Genomic DNA, 18,871 nt, shown 5'->3' with positions numbered 1-18,871 from the left:
AAAGGGCGGACAGAAGGTATGGTTTTGTGTGAATCTTAATGCAGTGAAGGCAGCTCGAGGCGCACAACAACAAAAAGCTCTCTCCATCTCTCTAATTAAGCAGAGCTGAAAAGAGTTCAACTTCTGTCTGTGGCTCTCATTGGCTCCGAGAATGAAGACGCCCTGTTGCAGTTCCCCCCCAGCTCAGTGTGAACCTCGCCCTTCAAATATGGCCCAGTTCACTCACTGAAAAATGTTCCTGCTAACAGAGAACAGAAAGTTAAGCTACAACAACAGTTTTCCAAATCTGGTTTACAGACTTGTTTTATAATGACAAGTTGTGGAAGATGAAATGCTTTTACAACGATTTCCACTACTGTTGCAGCTAGTAAGAATACTACTACAACTACTGCTACCACTATCAAGACAATTATTATTACTGCTACTAGGCTACTACAGCTATAGTAAGCGGTCCTAGCACTGCAACTGCTAGTGCTTTGACTCGTACTACTTCAGTATCTAAAACTATTTTTACTTTTCTAACTAGTTTTATTACTAAAACCAGTACCACAAACCTACCATGTCACTACCACATTACAAAACCAAACAGGCCTACCTTTTTGGTACAGAGTGAAATGGGTCACTTTGAGTATAGAAACCTAAAGGTGTGAAAGCCAGCATTAAATGTCCCTGAACTCTTCTTTACCAACTGTTTGTGTTTTTATTCTTCAAAGTAACATATCAAAAAAAGGTACTGCTTGATAGGTACTATCAAAAGTGTACAAACTGTCTTATTACTACTTATCCAATAAATGCTGATGTCAACTTTTTATATAAAACTCAATATCGCAAACAACAGTGTCCCCTCTATACAAATACATTCCAACCAGAGGAGATCAGTGACATTTAAGTGAAAATTGTATTCCTTAAATTGTCATATAGAGAGCAATAAAACATAAAATATCAGTCAGTCTCCCCTAAATCTCATGAAACAAAGCCTTTCACCTTCAGGTGTAGACAATGGTAGTCTACCTGAACATAAGGGTGCACGTAGACATCTTTGACTTGACTGGTTGCACTGTGTCATAAAGACAATAAATGCTTCAATATAGGTTGGTAGGTGTGTACCATATGTCAACAGACCAAGGAAATCTACTTGCATTTTACTAAATCCACTATTGTTACCGTTTCTGCAACTATCCCAGCAGACTGCAATTACTGTATATGGCTTTTTTAAATATATTTTAAGCTACTTTAACAGTTATTAAAGAAAATCAGCAGCCAAAGCTGACATTACTGTAACCAACAACAAAGTATAACATCCCAACCCTTTGGTGTTTTTAATCTCTGCTGTGTTTTATTGGGCCGCACTCTGTCACACGTGAGTTCAATCTGGCTATAATGAATATTTAATTTACCCTTACATGTGAAATACACATTCACACACACACAGATATCATCCACTTCAGTGCAGGTAGTTACATCTATGAGGAATGATAAGCAGTAGACTGCATGTCCAGACATATAAAGCAAAGCTTCCATGCTTTTTCTCCAGAAGCTACAGCTCAACAACATGGAGCTGAATTTAGCCTGCAATACAGAAAAACAGTCAAGATGCTGCTGGGCCAAATATGAGGAAATAAAGCAACTCTATTCAAATATATGCTTGCACCCAAACCACAACATAGTCTGTTTTGTGTTATGTCTCCAGCATGTACTGATATCACTCCAAAAGGCATCAGCCTAATTTTACCTTCATAACAGACGCTGGGGACATGTCCCCACCACTTTTTCAAAGCATAATTTATTTAAAAAACATTTTGAAAAATAGTTTACCTTTACATAACAAATGAAAATGCCTTTAGAAAGGTTTATTTGCACATTAACAAATGTGCATTGTCCAAAAAATGTAACTTAAACCAAAAAAACAAACAAGCTACTGATTATAAAATGACCCAAAAAGGTGCAGCAACTTTAACAGCTTCTTGGCACAGTTTCTTTTTGGCCAGGTTTTCTCCCTGTGAACATGACAAAAGTGGAGGGAAGACTAAATCATGCCTACATATGTGTTGCCTCAGCAGGGATGATATTACAGGAGAAAAATTCCTGAGAGCTGCACTGACTTAGATTTGGTTATATTTATATATTTTGAAATGTCACGTGCTATCTGAATTGTTTGTTTTTTACAGAAATAAAAACATTTCCACTATTAATTGATGAAGAAACTTTCACCATAATGCAGGACATTAAGTGTTTAAAGATCAAAATTTCCAGGGGGATGGCCCCCCAGACCCCCGCTCATACATCTCAGCATTGAGGATATCTTTAAAACACTGTTTAAGGATCATTTCGTCTCATTCTTGTGGATGTTAATATCATGTATCTGATGTCTAGTGAGCTGTGTGTCTCTTCACACCCCTAATCTGAGCCCCTCTGTCCCCACCACTTTTCACCACAAAGTCACGCTCTTGATTGGTACTATATAAATAAAATGTTAAGACAGTTAAGACCTTAAGAAAAAACAGCAATATGTAACCAACATGGTAACCTCTGGTGCCTTCACTAAAGCAGGTATTAAGTTACATACATATATATTCTGTTATTATTAGCTGTGAAATTTGATATGGGTAAAAAAAATAAATAAAAATACAGTAGGCCTATATAGACACAGAGACACGGGGTCACGTGAGTTTAACAGCAGTCACACAAGGATTTTGAAACCAATACAAACGTCATCCACGGGATTTTTGCTGTCTGTGCCAGTGGTTTCCTTCTCACGACACACCAGGACCCAGACGGCTTAAACACATACTGGTTCCTAAGTACTGCCTGTGGGTGTGTGGGGTCCGGTGTTATGTGCTATGAGTAAGCATTCCGACCTCTGGTGCATTTCTGAATGCAGCAGGGCTCATATTCCAAACACTGTGAAACTAAATAGCCAAAGTATTTGCTTTAATAAAAGAAAAGAATGCGCCAGCAGAGAAACTAGACGCGCACAGTGTCCAGCGGGCAAAACAAATGCTGACTCTGGGAGTTTTAACGATGTTTGAAAAGTTTTAGATGGACATATGGCTCACACAGATAAGCCACTAGTCCTGATGGTGAGTGTGCATTGAGTGTCCCTGAGAGGCGATACATGCAACTTTCTCAAGCTGAGCAACACGATCAGCTGGGAGACCCCGTCTCACCTAACCCTCATCAAAGACAGCACCCGTACACACTGAGCAGGAAGAAATGCAGGCGATCACAACAAGAGATTTCGCACAAACAACTCGCGAAACACTGAGCTGACCTCATGATTTTTATGGTATCGTGGAAGTTGCAAGAGACACAGTGTGATTGCGAGGAGTTTAGTTTACACGACTGGTTTCAATTTTCGCAACGCAATGGCTCACAAACTTCAGTCTCTCTTCATCATGAAAAAAAAAAAGTTCAGGCTAGGATGTTAAAAGCCTTGTAAGATACATATCTTCCAGCAGCGCGACACCAACTGTAAAGTAAAACCAGTGTTGATGAAGGAATGTTATATTTACCTTGCTGTGTTTCCTTAAAAAGCAAAACAAAAGGCAGTTATTTGGACATTCAATATGCAGCTTGACTCTTTCAATATGCAGCCTGACTTTTTTTCCCTTCCATGTTTAGTGTAGTTTCACCCCCGCCCTCCCCGTCGGCGCTTATTATTTAGAAACGCCCTGCTGCCTCTCCTCTGATTTATGGATGCGCCCCCTTCACAGTGCGTCTGCGCAGAACCACAGTACACTGAGAGGGAGGGCTCTGTTGTACACTATGCTTTCATGTACAGTTGTCTTTAGAGCACGCCCTGCTTGGAATAGCAATTACATTTATTTAGATTAAATTTATGTACATTGTAGGGAATTATTGTGGCATTAGATACATTGTTAACAATAAAACAACACGTGTTTCTATAATATTGTGCTTCTTGGTGGAAGTGAATGTGTCAAAACTTTTTTTAATGCTGGACTGTAATTTTGAACTTACTTTACTTTTTTTCTCCAACTACTTTAAACTTAATTTCAGTGAAAAGTTTTACTCTTACTACTCCACAACATTTATTTGAGTGATACAGCTTTCAAATTAATATTTTATTATTATTATTTTAGTTTGTATCAGTGCCACCATCACCAAATTAAATACCATAGGCCTACAGTCTTAAACGACTAACTAAACTAAAATACCTCTTTTACTTAAGGCAACGTTTGAATGCAGGACTTTTACCTACAATGGATGAATAGATTTTAGGTTGGATACCTACATTTATTATTGTATTTATATAGTGCCAAATTATGACAGACGTTATTGCACTTTCATGTAGGCTAGAGCAGGTCTAGGCCGTACTCTTTGTAAAAGTACTAATATTTACCAAGACCCAACAGTTTCCACCATGAGCAAACACTTGTTGGGAAAAACTCTCTTTAAACAGGCAAAAAACTTCTAGCAAAAAGTATGGTCTGAGTGGTTTAAGAGAGAGAGGGGAGGGGAGTAGCACAATGCAAGTTCAACGTAGAGATATAAAATGATAGTAATGGTCAGTGTTTTTGGACTTGGGGGGAACTGAGTATACAGGGCAGGGGCCGATAGAGTATGCTTATGTACAGGGCCCAGATTTTTGTGTGATGCTCCTTGTAATGGTAGTTGTCATAATAAAAATATCAATTTAAAAAATATAATAATAATAATGATGATGGCAATAATGACATTAATAATAATTGTCGCAGGAACACGGGGGGAGCTGGCTTCACATTAATCATAGATCCAAAAACAGAAATCTAAAGGAAAATTTACAGGTTTTGTTTTGAGGTTTTTGAGCAACACTGGTTTTAAAATAGTCTATTATTTTGATGAAGTTCAATGTTTTGTATGTTGTACTCATTGTTTTTCAACTTATAAAGAAGCGTGATCAGGATGTCGAGCAAGATTCAAGGTGTCAACACTGACATCTAGAGGCTGTAATTAGTGAATGCGTGTGTTCCCCCTTTCGGACTTCATGTCCCAGCAGGGAGTGCGGCAGTGTACACTTCCCGTCATGCTTTGCAGTAGCCCTGTTCTGCGCCGCTCGCGTGTCTTCCGTTGCCGCTGTTGTTTCATTGAGAGAAACTCAACATGGCATCCGACGGACCACCGGGCACCGACTCCCTGCCGTCCGATTTAGGGACTGCTATTGCGGCGTTGAACACATGGACCCATCATGAGCTTCAGACCAAGCTGGCGGAGTTTGGGGCGCCCACGATGGGTAAGAAAAACCCGGGAAAGACGAAGAACCCCCTGGAAGAACGGCTGTGTTTAGCTAACGGTGGCTAGTGAGCTGCTAACGCTAGCTAGCAAAACGCAGCTCTTCCGTTGCAATAAGCTAAAGCTAGGCCTGTGGTGTGTTTATACTCTTTGAAATGCACATTCACTATCTACTTATGCAAACATTTTTCCTTTTACAACGTGTTGAAAGCAGCAGCAACACGTATGTGATTGTGTAGGTAAATAGGAAGGGTAACGTCAATGTGAGCACTTAGTCAGAGTTAACGTTAGCTAACATCTCTGGGAGCTCAGTGTTGACGAGCTTAACTAGTGTGACAAACGCAGCGAACATCCATAGGCTTGTAAGTGCGATGTTATATCATGACTGTTGTTAATAGAAGAATCTACATTTCTTCCTTGATTTAAGTTTTTCGTCTTTCTTCAGGTCCCAGAGAGGAGCTGATAGACAGAGTGAAGGGCTACATGATACAGGTAAATGTAACTATTCAGTGCATTTAGTTTTAACCATGTAATATCGATTTCCATGTATTCATTTTGGGTGTCTTGAGTGTTTGTACGTGTTAGCGTTGACATGTAGCTAAGAAAAAACATTTTCATGAGCGGACAGTCTGCTTCAAGCACAGTATTGTTGACCACATGACTAGATAGGGGAAAAGTTGTGCCTTGCTCATCCATTCATCAATCCAACCAATATCTTCCGCTTAACCGGGGTCGGGTCACAGTGGTAACAGGCTAAGTAGGGTATTCCAGGTGTCCCTCTTGCCAGCAACGTTTTCCAGTACCTTCTGGGGGATCTCAAGGTGTTCTCAGGCCAGATGCTGTGTTATACACCTATAATTGCAGCCTTGCTTGGGCATACTTCAAACTTCATTATGAAGAGAGGCTAGTGTCAACTCTCCAAACCTCTAACTTCCTAATGTAGTGAAATAAAAATGCACAACCAACATCTCAGATGCTGTTACAAAAAAATCTTTAGCACAAAGCACACTCACTCATTTATGTGTGTTTTTTTTCTTTGCAGACTGGGATCCTCTTCAGCAAACCTAGTGATGACAAATCAATGGTAAATGGAAAATGTGTGAAGCCTTTCATATGTTTTAATTGTATTTGGTTATACGTGGAAATATAGTTTGAGTGTGAGTACAATTTTGGCGTCTCGTGTCAGCATCTTAACTAAACATAATTGTATTTAAAGGCACTGGTATTTGACAAATAGCAAGATGTAGAATGAAAATATCTGGTAATCACACAGTTGCTGTTAAACAAAATTTCATTCACCAACAAAGAGACGGCTTTATTTCTCCCTCACTACATGATAAAATTGTTGTACTACACAACTTTACAGTAGATATTAGATATTAGTGGCACACGAAGGAAACATTAAATTCATGTGATATGAATAAAAGAATGAAGCTTCACACACAGTCTTCATGTGAGTTCACGTCACACCCTCATACCTCCCATTCTCCTCCCCTCTCCAGATTCCAGGTATGCCTCCCATGCCCCCGATGCCCATGCCACCCATGCCCCCTGGTATAGGCATGCTCCAGGCTATGAGCATGATGCCTGGGGGGCCCCCTCCGCCCGGCATTCACATGGGCATGGAGCCCCCAGGGTTGTCCCCTCAAAGCCTGTCGCAGGACGATCAGCTGAAGATGGCCCAGCAGAGAGCAGCCATGGTGCTGCAGCAGGAGGAGAGAGCCAAGCAGCAGGTGAGCGCGACTGGACCACAAGTTTACTTGGGAAGTAGACAAGTGTGATCCGGTCGTTGCATTTAGTTTTGTCTTTAAAACACAGCGCTGAGATGCCATCAGCCTGTGAGATGGTAAGATTAAGAAAACCAAACCAAAGAACAGGTCCTTAAATCTTAATCTTTCCCTCAAGCAACAAACACAAATGATAGAAAACAAAATATCTGCTCTGGATAGACAGAAACCAAAGCAACATCACGTAAAAGTGGAGCTGCCAGCTAAATAGTTACTTTAGAGCAACGCAACAAGAACTTTCTGCTTTTTTTAACTAAAATTGCAGGACTTGACAGAAAAATACTGTTGAGTTACTTTTAGTTTGACTGTTGCTCAGTCATTGTTTCTGTGTATCACAGGGTGAGTCCCGTGGCATGGATGAACATGATCTTCTGGAGCAGCAGAAGAGGGTGAGAGCATGAAGATAGTCCACCCATTAAATATTTAGTATTTAGTCATTTAGCTATAACCGAATCATTGGTTAAAAAAAATGTGACAAACAATCTTAGGAAACGTTCTTGTTGTGTGTACGTATGTGTCACTAAAATCAAAGGGTTTATGTACATTTCCAAACTACTTAAAAGTTTGAAAATAATCCCTTCATAACACTTAGGGCATCCTTTTCTACCCCCGTCGTGTTCTCTTCCTTTCTTCTTCTTACACCTTTGATTCTATGCCTCTATTTCAACTATGTCTTTAATTCCCATCTCCTTCCTTCTGTATTTCAGGCTGCAGTGCTGCTGGAACAGGAGCGTCAGGAGATGGTTAAGATGGGGGGGGGCAGAGCCATGCCCCCAGCAATGAGAGGTATGTTGGTGATGGAGTGATTATGTTCTGATTCCTGCTGCACATTACCTCACCCATAATATGTTTCTATCACAATAACATTCTTCAGTTAAAAAAAAAACAAACAGATATTTCCAGAAATAGATCAGTGCAAAAAAGACTGGTTTCATCTGTACTCCAGGGGAGGGCTTGAGGTCTTGGAGCTGACTTTTTGTAACACACTCCTAAAATAACAAACTTTCATCACCTGAGAAGGTCTTGTTTTTGCAGGTTTGGATCCTCGCGGGCCGCTGCCTCCTGGTGTGAGCATGTTGCCGACCCAGAAACAGAGAGTGCCGCCTCCTCCGGGAGAAGATAACAGAGAGGTAAGAAGACAGTTTTGCAGCAGCTCCCTTCACAGCAGAATGAATAGACACGTGTGTATTTTTATAAAAATAACAGTACTGATGATTAGTTTTGGACGTAACGTAAAGTGTTTCTGACTAACTGGAACAACATTTTCTGAAAATGGTCCAGTATTGAGCGAGTGTGCTGCAGTCAGCAGCAGCGAAACTGGGCGGCAAAGTAATCCACTAAAGTGCTTGTTTTCCCCACAGATGTGCTTGTTATTACAAGTATCCCTACAAAGATGGACCTTTTTAAAAAAATAACATCCCTTTTCTTTATCTTGAAACGGTCACTATATCACTCTCATCAAAGCCACTAGCCTCCTTTCGGTAAAAACGGTAATTTTACCTCGCAGAACACAGGAGTTGCTCGTCTACTGCAGCCTCGGTCAGGTAGTTTGTTTGTGTTATTGTGTGGTTTACCAGTTAATATACCAGTTACCCTTTAAGCCTCCTAAAATGCATTATGTATTCAGACACAGTTTAGTTTAGGACCGGCCAGGTGTCTTGCTCTAAAAGGCTGGTCTTCTGTGTCTGCACATGTACACACATTATGCACCTAACTGAAGTTGAGACAGTGATTAGGTGTTAGTTTTAAAATATAATAAAAACTGTCTTATAGATGTGTGTTTTTATTTTCCATTGTTTTCTTTTTCAGATTTCTTATTGATTGACAGCTGGATACTACCTTGTGCTGCACTCAGTCACAAATTTGTTTTTTTCTTCTGTTGCAGGCCTGGCAGAACGAGGAGGTGAGTGTTAGTGGGCCCAAGATCCCTCAAGCTCTGGAGAAGATCCTCCAGCTGAAGGAGATCCGACAGGAGCAGCTCACTGACCCTGCAGGTCAGTACCGCTGCATCTTTTCTGTTCTGAAAAAATACTAATTACTCTGGAATATTGTGCACTGGGAAGCATTTGGGATGTGGTAGCATTTGGAGGTTTATAATCTGATCAGTCTGTTTCCAATTATCTTCTCTTCCTTCCAAAAGAAGAAGACGATGATGAGGGAGCAGAGATGGACAAGACCAACTCCTCTGCACACGTCATGTCTGAGACAGAAGACGATGACAGCCAGATATCTAAGAAAGACGTAAGTCTCTGTTAATGCCATGCAGCTGGAAGACAAAGCACCACAGCTCTGCACACGATGTTTGATATTTCTGTTGTAGCTGTAGCACTCCTCATTGTATTATGGTAATTCAGAGGCACATTCACTGATTTAGAACTTGTGGGCAAAAAATATTCTTGGATATTTGAGTCATATGTCATTCATTAACGAGGGCATATGTGTTGCTGTTGTGAAAACTGGCACAGTCCTCTTTGTGTACTTTTATTTGCATGGCAAAATAAGCCCCTGTGATTTTTACCCGCCAAGATAAACAAGTGCATAACATGAAGTAATGCAAGGGACATTTCACATCTGTGTTTCCTCTACCATTGTTTGGGGGGCACTAGCAAGAGCTAACAAACTCACAGAAGTGAAAACACATCGGAGATGCAAGACGCAAGATCGTTGTAGATTTTGTGGCTATTTGAGCGGAGTCAGATAATCCGTTTTAAAAAAATTCAAAACATAACTTTGGTCAAGCTTTGTTTACTAGAATGTGCGCTGCCCATGTGAGAGCCTTGTCAGACCGACTTATTACTGTGTGTTCAGCAGCATATGGAGGCGGTCCAGTGATAACCTATTTGATAGAGGACAATTCACAATACTTCCATTTCCCTTAAGAAATAGTATTATAATAGCTGAAATTTTATTCCCCACCACATGAGAATTGGGAATCTACCAACCCCCCCCTGAAAAAATCCTAGGGGAAACACTGTATAAATATATTTTGGATAAGTATTTAATAGTTTCTCGAATTCACGAACCAACCTTCCCTTCAGAAAAACCGCAGGCGCAGAAATCGCAAAAAGAAGAGCAAGCAGAAGCGAGCCCAGGAGAAGGAAGGAGCAGGTGGAGCAGAAGAAGAAGGAGGAGGAGGGGGGCAGCGACAAAGAGAAGGACAAGGACAAAGAGAAACAGAAGGAGTCAGAGGTGGAGATCGAGTACATCACAGAAGAGCCAGAGATCTACGACCCCAACTACATCTTCTTCAAGAGGATCTTTGAGGCGTTCAAGGTGACTACAGAGCCCCGTTTCTTCTATTTCTCTTTCGCTGTGATGACAAGCGAGGATTATTTGTGTTGCTTTCAGGTGTATTATGGCATTTGCTTTTGTTTTGCTATAATGCAGCCATTTCCTTCTCTTTCCTAGCTGACTGACGATGTGAAGAAGGAGAAGGAGAAGGAGCCCGAGAAGGCAGAGAAGCAGGAGACAGCCGTGCTGCGGAAAAAGGGATTTGAGGACGAGAGGAAAGACAGCGACGACAGTGACGAGGTTTGAATCCTTCCATTTGTTTGGAAAACAGAACAGAAAGAACAAAATCCTGTTGGTTTACATGGAAAACGTTTGAAATACTTTTTTTCACGTACAGGAAATCCGACCAGATGTGCCTAAACTCTCTAAGAAGAAGCTGAGGAGGATGAACAGGCTGACTGTGGCTGAACTCAAACAGGTAAATTAAGACTTAATGGTCATGATTACAGAAGAGTTTCAGTACTATCAGTAACCTTTTAATGTCTTCCTGCCTCGTTGCTGCAGCTGGTGGCTCGTCCGGATGTGGTAGAGATGCACGATGTGACGGCCCAGGAGCCCAAGCTGCTGGTCCACCTAAAGGCCACCAGGAACACGGTGCCGGTGCCCCGCCACTGGTGCTTCAAAAGAAAGTATCTACAGGGCAAGAGAGGTATAGAGAAGCCTCCGTTTGAGCTGCCCGAGTTCATCAAGAAAACTGGTATCCAGGAGATGAGGGAGGCCCTGCAGGAGAAGGTGCGTTACCAGAGATGTTTGCTCATTTTCCAGCTGCTCCTTCCAAATTTTCTGTTCTGTTAAGAAGAACAAGCAGTGGAACGCCGACGTAGCTTCTTCATTTTCTGGTTTTGTTTTTCATTTAACGTTTCCAGGAGGACGCCAAAACCATGAAAACCAAAATGAGAGAGAAGGTTCGTCCCAAGATGGGAAAGATCGACATCGACTACCAGAAGCTCCACGACGCCTTCTTCAAATGGCAGATCAAACCCAAACTCACCATCCACGGAGACCTTTACTACGAGGTTGGTCCATCCTTGAGGATTTCTTTGAACTTGCAGTGCAATCTTCTTCATATTCTGTGGGATCCAGTGGTTGAATTTTAAAGGCTGATTTTCTTTTTTGTTTTTGTGCCATGGCGATCAGCCCCGGCTGGATAGCCAGCGTTGCAAGCTGTTTTTAAAAGGCCAACCAAGCGACCCGCTGTGTGTTTTTGTGTCTCTGCAGGGGAAAGAGTTTGAAACCCGTCTGAAAGAGAAGAAGCCTGGAGATCTGTCAGATGAGCTGCGTATCGCACTGGGCATGCCAGTTGGACCCGTAAGATTAACTAACATACAGAACAAAACTATACAACTACCACAGAAAAGGGAAAAAGTCAAGTTTACAGAGCAGTGAAATTAAATGAATTTCTCTTGAAAAATACACAAATACGGCCGTACATAGTATATCTTGAGTTAGTAGTTTCACATTGCCAAAAATATGTCACCTGCCTTGGGCAACATATCTGTGCCTGTCTGCTGGAGTCTCTGTCTTGTTGTTTTGTTGTCCCTGTTGTTCTGTCACTTTCCCTATTATCATGATGCATCGCTCGCCCTGTTACTGCTGTTAAATGCATGAATGTTCAGGCTGTGAAAACAAATCTCCTCTTGTAAGACGAGACGTGACAACACTTGTTTATTCAGAAACACCGACACAGTAACAAGGACAGGAAAACAACCGCTGAGATAATGACTGTTATAAATATATATATATGCACCCGGGCAGCTTTTTCTCAAATCTTCACAGTCACAGGCAACAACAGTTAACAAGGATAAATGAATCCTGAACATATTTTAGCTCAAATAAACCCTCAGAGAGTTTACCCAGTATTCCACCAATGATCCAGAATAGTTTTGGCTTTGCCAAAGTTTGAAGGAGCGCACTCTCTACTGCTTTAGAACATCTAGTGAGAAAATGTTCACATTGTCTCCTCTTCTTCCTCAGAACGCCCACAAGGTGCCTCCTCCGTGGCTGATAGCCATGCAGAGGTACGGCCCCCCTCCCTCCTACCCCAATCTCAAGATCCCCGGGCTCAACTCCCCCATCCCAGATGTAAGTCAACTTCTCAAACTGCAGAACTTGTTTTTATTTACAAGTTTAATAATTATCCAATTTATCAATCGTTTTCCATTGGCTTCATGTTTACAGTGTGGCCCCTTGTTCAAAACACCAAAGATGATCTGTATTTCAGCATGTTTAATGTTTCTTTGGTCTCTTCAACCTCTTGTTCCTCCGCCTTGTAGAACTGTACGTTTGGTTATCACGCCGGAGGCTGGGGGAAGCCGCCAGTAGATGAAATGGGCAAACCTCTTTACGGTGACGTGTTTGGGACCAATGCTGCAGACTTCCAGGTCAGGACCACACAGACTCACACACCCATGACTACAGGGTTCTTTGCAGAAACTGTAAAAGGTTTTGAATTGTGTACAGTACATTATAACATTACAACCACCATCCTTTGTCTGAGTGTCTAAACTACAAAAAAAAATTAACAATGCAGTAAATTCTCAAAATGAATATAATGAAACGATGAAAATGAGAAAGCAAAAGAAGAAAAATTTTAATGCCATAATACATTGGACTTTGTTTTCTCGCAGTGTTAACATCAACAGTTCAGCTCTAAATGAAACGTTAGGAGTGTTTACATCTTCACCGTGTACTAGCAATGCAACGATTATAGATTTTGTTGGTACAATTATTGTCAGGAATAATTACGGTTTCACAATTATTACAATTATTATGCATTAATTAATTTAACACTGGAAATTATTTAAGTTCATTTTATAATGTAATTGCATTAACAATTATACGCCTATTATATTTAAGTCTTATTGTTAATATAAAACTAATATTAATTTTTTTTATCCCCCAGGGGAAATTGATATTAAGGAGCGGAATAAAATGAACTGTTATTGTCATCTACTCTCATCCATCAAAATGAAATTGAGACCTCTCTCATGCAGTGTTGTTAATAACTGAAATGCAGCTAATTGGTAGAGTCCTGGAAGTTTATAAGCTCCTGGTGTTAGTGTTTTACATCTGGCAACATTTTCTCAACACAGACAGGAGGAGGCAATAGGATGTAAAGTTAGACTACGTTCTATCATCCATAACGGCCCTTTCAGAAAAGAAGCGATTTGCACTAAGCAAGTTCGACTACCGTGCGTGCGTGCTCGCCAAACGATATGGTGCGTGTTGCTTGACCCAGCACCAAACCATGGCACAAGCTACTGAAAATAATGGGTTTCATAGCACAACGGTGGGTCTGAATGGTTGCACCTGGTTTGTTTGTTTACGTTGCACTGAAAGCCCAACTCTCACCACTGCGGCTGTAAGTGATACTTACAGTTTATATTTAATTCCCTACCAACTTGCCACTTTATTTAACTCAATTATTATGTATACATTGCATGTATTACATCATATTTGATGTAGATATTTGCTCCTTTATCAGCAACAGGTTTCAACCCTGCTCGGTAAATGTAAATGCTCCGTACTTGTATAGCGCCTTTCTATGCTCGGTCTTGGTGTACTCGAAATGCTCCCACAATGCCGACTTCTGCCGTTTCTTTGGTGGAAATAAAGCTTCACAGTTTGGTCCTTCTGCCAGAGTTAACCAGTGTTCAGTAGTAGCCTCCATGTCTCTGATAAGCACGGCACTTTAAACTGGTGCACCGCTCGCGTAACTTTGTTTTTCTTTTGTGCAACAGAAACACTTGGAGTAGCGGAGCCTTTATGATTAATTAACCGTGACGGTTTAAAGCGCGGTTAACAGTGAAATCCGGTAATCGCTGCATTCCTGCCGTGTACATCATACATTTAGTTCAGATTGTCATCAAAGGTCTTTGTTTATGATCAGGCCAAAGCGGAGGAGGAGGAGGTGGATCACACGCCGTGGGGAGAACTGGAGCCTTCAGACGAGGAGTCATCCGAGGAAGAGGAGGAGGAGGAGAGCGACGAGGAGAAACCAGACGAAACTGGATTCTTCACACCAGCAGACAGGTACTAGGCATGCAGATTATGGTCAATGCATTAATCAAGAAGTCACAAAGTCAAGGTTTTCTAATTGGGCCAGTAACAACGCATTCTTTGCAACGAGCCATCTTTAAATAGATTCGTATCAATGCAGAGACGCGCAGACCAATTACATTACCATAATTGCCATGTAATTATAAAATCAACTTTCAGATGAAAGCGCCGGTTCTGATTAGAATTTTAAGCAGGTACAGTTGATGAGGCGTTCGGCTGCTCCGTGATCCGTGTGCCTGTCCTTGTCCATCTGTGTGGGTTGTGTATACACAGATGAGTGAGGCCCTTTCTGCTTCTATGTTAAAATGACATAATATTCATACATGCCCACAAAGATACATTCATGGAGACGGACACGCATCGATGCACTCGTCACATTCTGGATGTCATGTTGTGTGTTTCAGTGGGCTGATCACCCCCGGAGGCTTCTCATCAGTACCCGCCGGCATGGAGACCCCAGAGCTGATTGAGCTGAGGAAGAAGAAGATCGAGGAGGCTATGGATGGGTGAGTGTCGCAGAAAGGCTGCTGTTTTTAATTTTTCCATTAACTCCTGTAGCAGTGCTCCTGCTGTTACGTTGCAGCACACACCAGCAACAAAGGGAGCATTTTCAGCTAATGGATTTACTGACAGAGCTTAGAATATGATAAAAAGAAACATTTATACACTATATTTTATCATGTAAACGTTTACATGATAAAATATAGTTTATATGGCGTAAGTTATCATAAAACTACCTTTTTACTGCTCGAAATGATGTGGGAATAAAAAGCCTTTACTCTCATCTTTACAGTCATCTTAGCTGTTAATGGATCAAAGGCCTGGATATTTTAAAGTAGAAACTTTGTTCACTGTAACTTAATAGCTAATGTCAAAGCTGTACCTCCAGCCATATTAGTCTGTAACCACCAATCATCCTGTTCTAAACTTTGTTGTTTTGAATAGATAGAGTAATGACTAATAAGCTAAAATACGGTTGTTTTCTTGGTTGGTTGTGCTCATAGAAATGAGACGCCACAGCTGTTCACGGTGCTCCCAGAGAGAAGGACTGGCCCCGTAGGAGCGGCCATGATGGCCTCAACACACATCTATGACGTGTCAGGGGTAAGGCGACTCTGTGAGCTTGAGATGAGAGATGTTTGTGCGTGTATATATGTCCAAATTAAATTTACAAAATGCTGCTGTATTCTGTTTTGTAGCCATGCCTTAAAGCGCTTCCTCTTTGGTTTCCCCCTCTGTGCGGTCTCCAGGCTATGGCAGGTCGTAAGGCGGGCGGAGGGCAGGAGTCCCAGGGCGTAGAGGTGGCCCTGGCTCCGGAGGAGTTGGAGCTGGACCCCATGGCCATGACGCAGAAGTACGAGGAGCACGTCAGAGAGCAGCAGGCCCAGGTGGAGAAAGAGGACTTCAGCGACATGGTGGCTGAACACGCTGCCAAACAGAAGGTACAGAGACACAGAATCGATGTCATTATTGAAATAGAAATAAATGTACTTGTTTTCTGTTCTTAATTTCCGGATAAAACCCTAAAGACAGCAATGCAACCAGCCAAACAGGAGTTTTAAAACCACTGAAATGTGTGATCGTTCTAGATAGTAGTAGTTAAAATTTTGTTGTCTTAAAAAGCTACTAAACCTTATGTAGGGTGAACTTTATGCTTCTATCACTTAATGTATTTTCCCTTTATTAACTTTTACAATCTTAAGTTGCACCAGACAACTTGGGTATAAAAATACAACAGATTTTCCTTTCCTCAATAACAGATGACGAGCTGCATCATTAACATTCATATTTAAGACCCACATGGTAAACTTATGTAGGAAAAAAGCATGACTCAGCAAGTGTTTTATTTATAAACTGAAAGAAAGTGGGAGGCTGTCATTGCGGTGTGGTTTCCAGTCTTATTAGTTGTTTCTTTGAAGCAACATTTGAATATTAAAAGCCTCTTCTTTTTTTTTTCTCCCCCGCATCATCTCTGCTCGCTTGTCACCGTACAGCAAAAAAAGAGGAAGGCCCAGCCGCAGGACACCCGAGGCGGTGCCAAGAAATACAAAGAGTTCAAGTTCTAGAGCAGAAACACCGAGACGAAGCGCTGCGAGAGAATGAGTCACAACAGGAAATGGAAGAGGAAGAGCAATACTCATATTTTAACTTCGGAGGATGCACACTGCAACACCAGTCATCTGTTAGATCAGTAGCAGTACACACACGTTTTTGTTCCTTTTTTACAACTATAAATAGACGATACTTTCGTGACGCATGTCATGTAATGCGTGTCCCGTGAGAATGGTGACCTGTTTAACTCAACATTTTATGTCTTGGTTATTTTTGTCTCTGTAACCATGTCTTTTTTTGTAAATAAATGAAGTGATGACAAGAATTCAAAACTGTACTGCCCTGAGTTTCCATTTCCTGTGGTTGCATTTCATCACTTTGTGTGGGTACCTGCTGTAAGTTTTCACTTAGCATTAGATAGTTTGAGACCGCTGATCCAGTCAAAGCAGCATGACTATAGGGTAGGGCTGAAAAGTTTAGATGTCATTGGGATTATTGTGCCTGATATTGCAATATGATAGATTTGCGATATTAGAGGGAAAATTCTCCTTTTCATTGAAAACGCAGTAAATGGTAATAGTGCGACTATTTTTTATTTTTTTTTGGCGGGCATATGTACCAAACAAAGATGTTCTTTTAACTCTAGAATATGAGACCAAGACATCTGCAGCATCACAATATTTAATTTAAAATGGTGATTTTGCTAAGATTTTTATTTTAATTGTTCATCCCCACTATAAGATAAATGAAGGAAAAGGAGTTCTGGCTTGTTGTCTCATTTTACTGGTACAATTAGGACATGCTCTTTGCTATGTAATATTTTGGGGGAACCGTAGCTTCTCCTGCGCGCTTGCAAAGGGAGGGTGAGCGATAACTGCTCAGAGCCAAGAGACTGTCTGCACATAACTACCCCCCTCAATCAAGGTACATTTATAAGGTACATTTCAAGAGGTGGTGTGTTATGGTCTACAGTCTAAATAGAGTACTGTCAAAACAAGTCAGTTTTAAGTTTCATAAAGAGACGAGACCTATCTCATCCTCATCATCAATTCATTATCGCTCAAAGCAAGATGTCAGGGGTTCAATTAATGGCTCGTTCATTCTCACAAACATAAACATGCAGACTCCTTGCTATGGTATTACAGTACAACAAGCGTCAGTGCACGTTTCTACCGGTAGAGGGCTGTAGAGGACTCTGAACGTGACAGTCACCTGACCGTCTTGGACGCGCACAGTGCCCTAAATAGCTGCAGCAACCGCATATTGACTCGGTCACACTATCAAAATCAAAGGTTTTCTCTGTCTAACAAAATACAACCGCACGCATACTGCCAGTATACAGAGAGCTGCGTAAGCTGGTTGGACAACTGATGGTGATTGTAGCAGGTATTTCACAGTGACACCTTTGAAAGTGGGACATGTGTCCATTCTGGAGTAAATTACATCGTCTCCAGACATGTAAGTATTACCTTTGTCTGCCAGCACTCTCATTGAATCAGGATGGGAGACTGACTGTAATCACACTGCCCACAGAGCCATCCATCCAGTGCATTGCCAAATATAGTCCTGGAATCAACATTGAAAACCTTATCTTTTACACCTAAATTACTTTGAACTGTAGTCTACATATATTTACATTGATGAATTAGTTTTTGATAATCATTTCAGTCATTTTCCAAGCAAAAATGCCAAACATTTAACTGCTTCCAGCTTCTCAAATGTCATGATTTTAAGGTTTTCTTTGTTGTATATGATAGTAAACTGAGTACCTTTGGGTTTTAGACCGTTGGTTGGACAAAAACAAGCATTTTTAATAAATCATCTTGGGCTCTGAGAGGTGGTAATGAACATTTTTCACTATTATCATACATTACACAACGAGATATTCATCAGTAATAAAATTATTTTTAGTTGCAGGCTTATTATATATGAATTGGTGTATTTTGCCAAATATTGCAAACACAGAGAGAAGTGGGCATCCTGTGCACATCAGTATAATTCAGTTGGGAACTGATAAAATCAAGGCATAATGTGAAAGAATTCAAAAATATTCTATTGCAAATACTGTAAACACACAATACTACCAGAGCATACTTGTGTTGCATAAGAGACTGTATGAACTTAATTGTTTTTGACGTTGGCTCTGGAGCCTGTGCGGTGTCACTTGATGACCCGGCAGATTTAGGGCGCTGTGTAAAAAGTAACCCAGGATTATCCCGTCACCATGTTTTAATCTGCTTGATTCTAATCTCCTAATCAATCGCAGGAGAGAAGCGTGTTAAAAAGAGCAGGGCGGTTTGCACTTTGTTCAAGTCATCTGGCTGATTATGGAGAGCGAGGGACAGAGGACAGAGATAGGCAGGCCGAGAGTCTGCATGGTTTTTAATTCCAGCTCACCAGTGAAACCTCTGATTTCACTGATTCTCACACCTTCTCTCAATCTGAGAGGAAGA

At 41.1% G+C, this 18,871-nt stretch overlaps 2 protein-coding genes across 3 annotated transcripts in view; one reads left to right on the top strand and one right to left on the bottom strand.

Moving 5' to 3' along the window:
• capn1 (calpain 1) overlaps positions 1-3,666 on the bottom strand; it is a 30,440-nt gene extending 26,774 nt beyond the window's left edge. For both annotated transcript variants that reach the window (XM_038732791.1, XM_038732790.1), the window contains exon 1: positions 3,513-3,666. The gene's annotated coding sequence lies outside the window, so the exon portion shown is untranslated. The remainder of the gene's footprint in view (positions 1-3,512) is intronic.
• Positions 3,667-5,063: 1,397 nt separating this feature from the next.
• sf3b2 (splicing factor 3b, subunit 2) lies at positions 5,064-16,744 on the top strand. The gene is given in 23 exon segments (XM_038731675.1): positions 5,064-5,230; positions 5,675-5,721; positions 6,272-6,313; positions 6,732-6,962; positions 7,355-7,405; positions 7,724-7,802; positions 8,037-8,146; positions 8,902-9,010; positions 9,157-9,257; positions 10,055-10,114; positions 10,116-10,289; positions 10,425-10,547; positions 10,645-10,725; positions 10,812-11,039; positions 11,174-11,323; positions 11,526-11,615; positions 12,282-12,389; positions 12,581-12,688; positions 14,197-14,339; positions 14,771-14,872; positions 15,371-15,470; positions 15,617-15,808; positions 16,361-16,744. Coding segments are annotated over 23 exon segments (2,631 nt in total). The 5' UTR covers positions 5,064-5,100; the 3' UTR covers positions 16,433-16,744.
• Positions 16,745-18,871: the final 2,127 nt, after the last annotated feature.

Source organism: Micropterus salmoides, unplaced genomic scaffold (assembly GCF_014851395.1).
Source record: "Micropterus salmoides isolate LMB-PRFRI ecotype aquatic unplaced genomic scaffold, ASM1485139v1 Ms_hic_scaffold_2, whole genome shotgun sequence".
Lineage (NCBI taxonomy): Eukaryota > Metazoa > Chordata > Actinopteri > Centrarchiformes > Centrarchidae > Micropterus > Micropterus salmoides.
The sequence above is the reverse complement of the archived record's forward strand: the minus strand, read 5'-3'. Positions and strand labels throughout refer to the sequence as shown.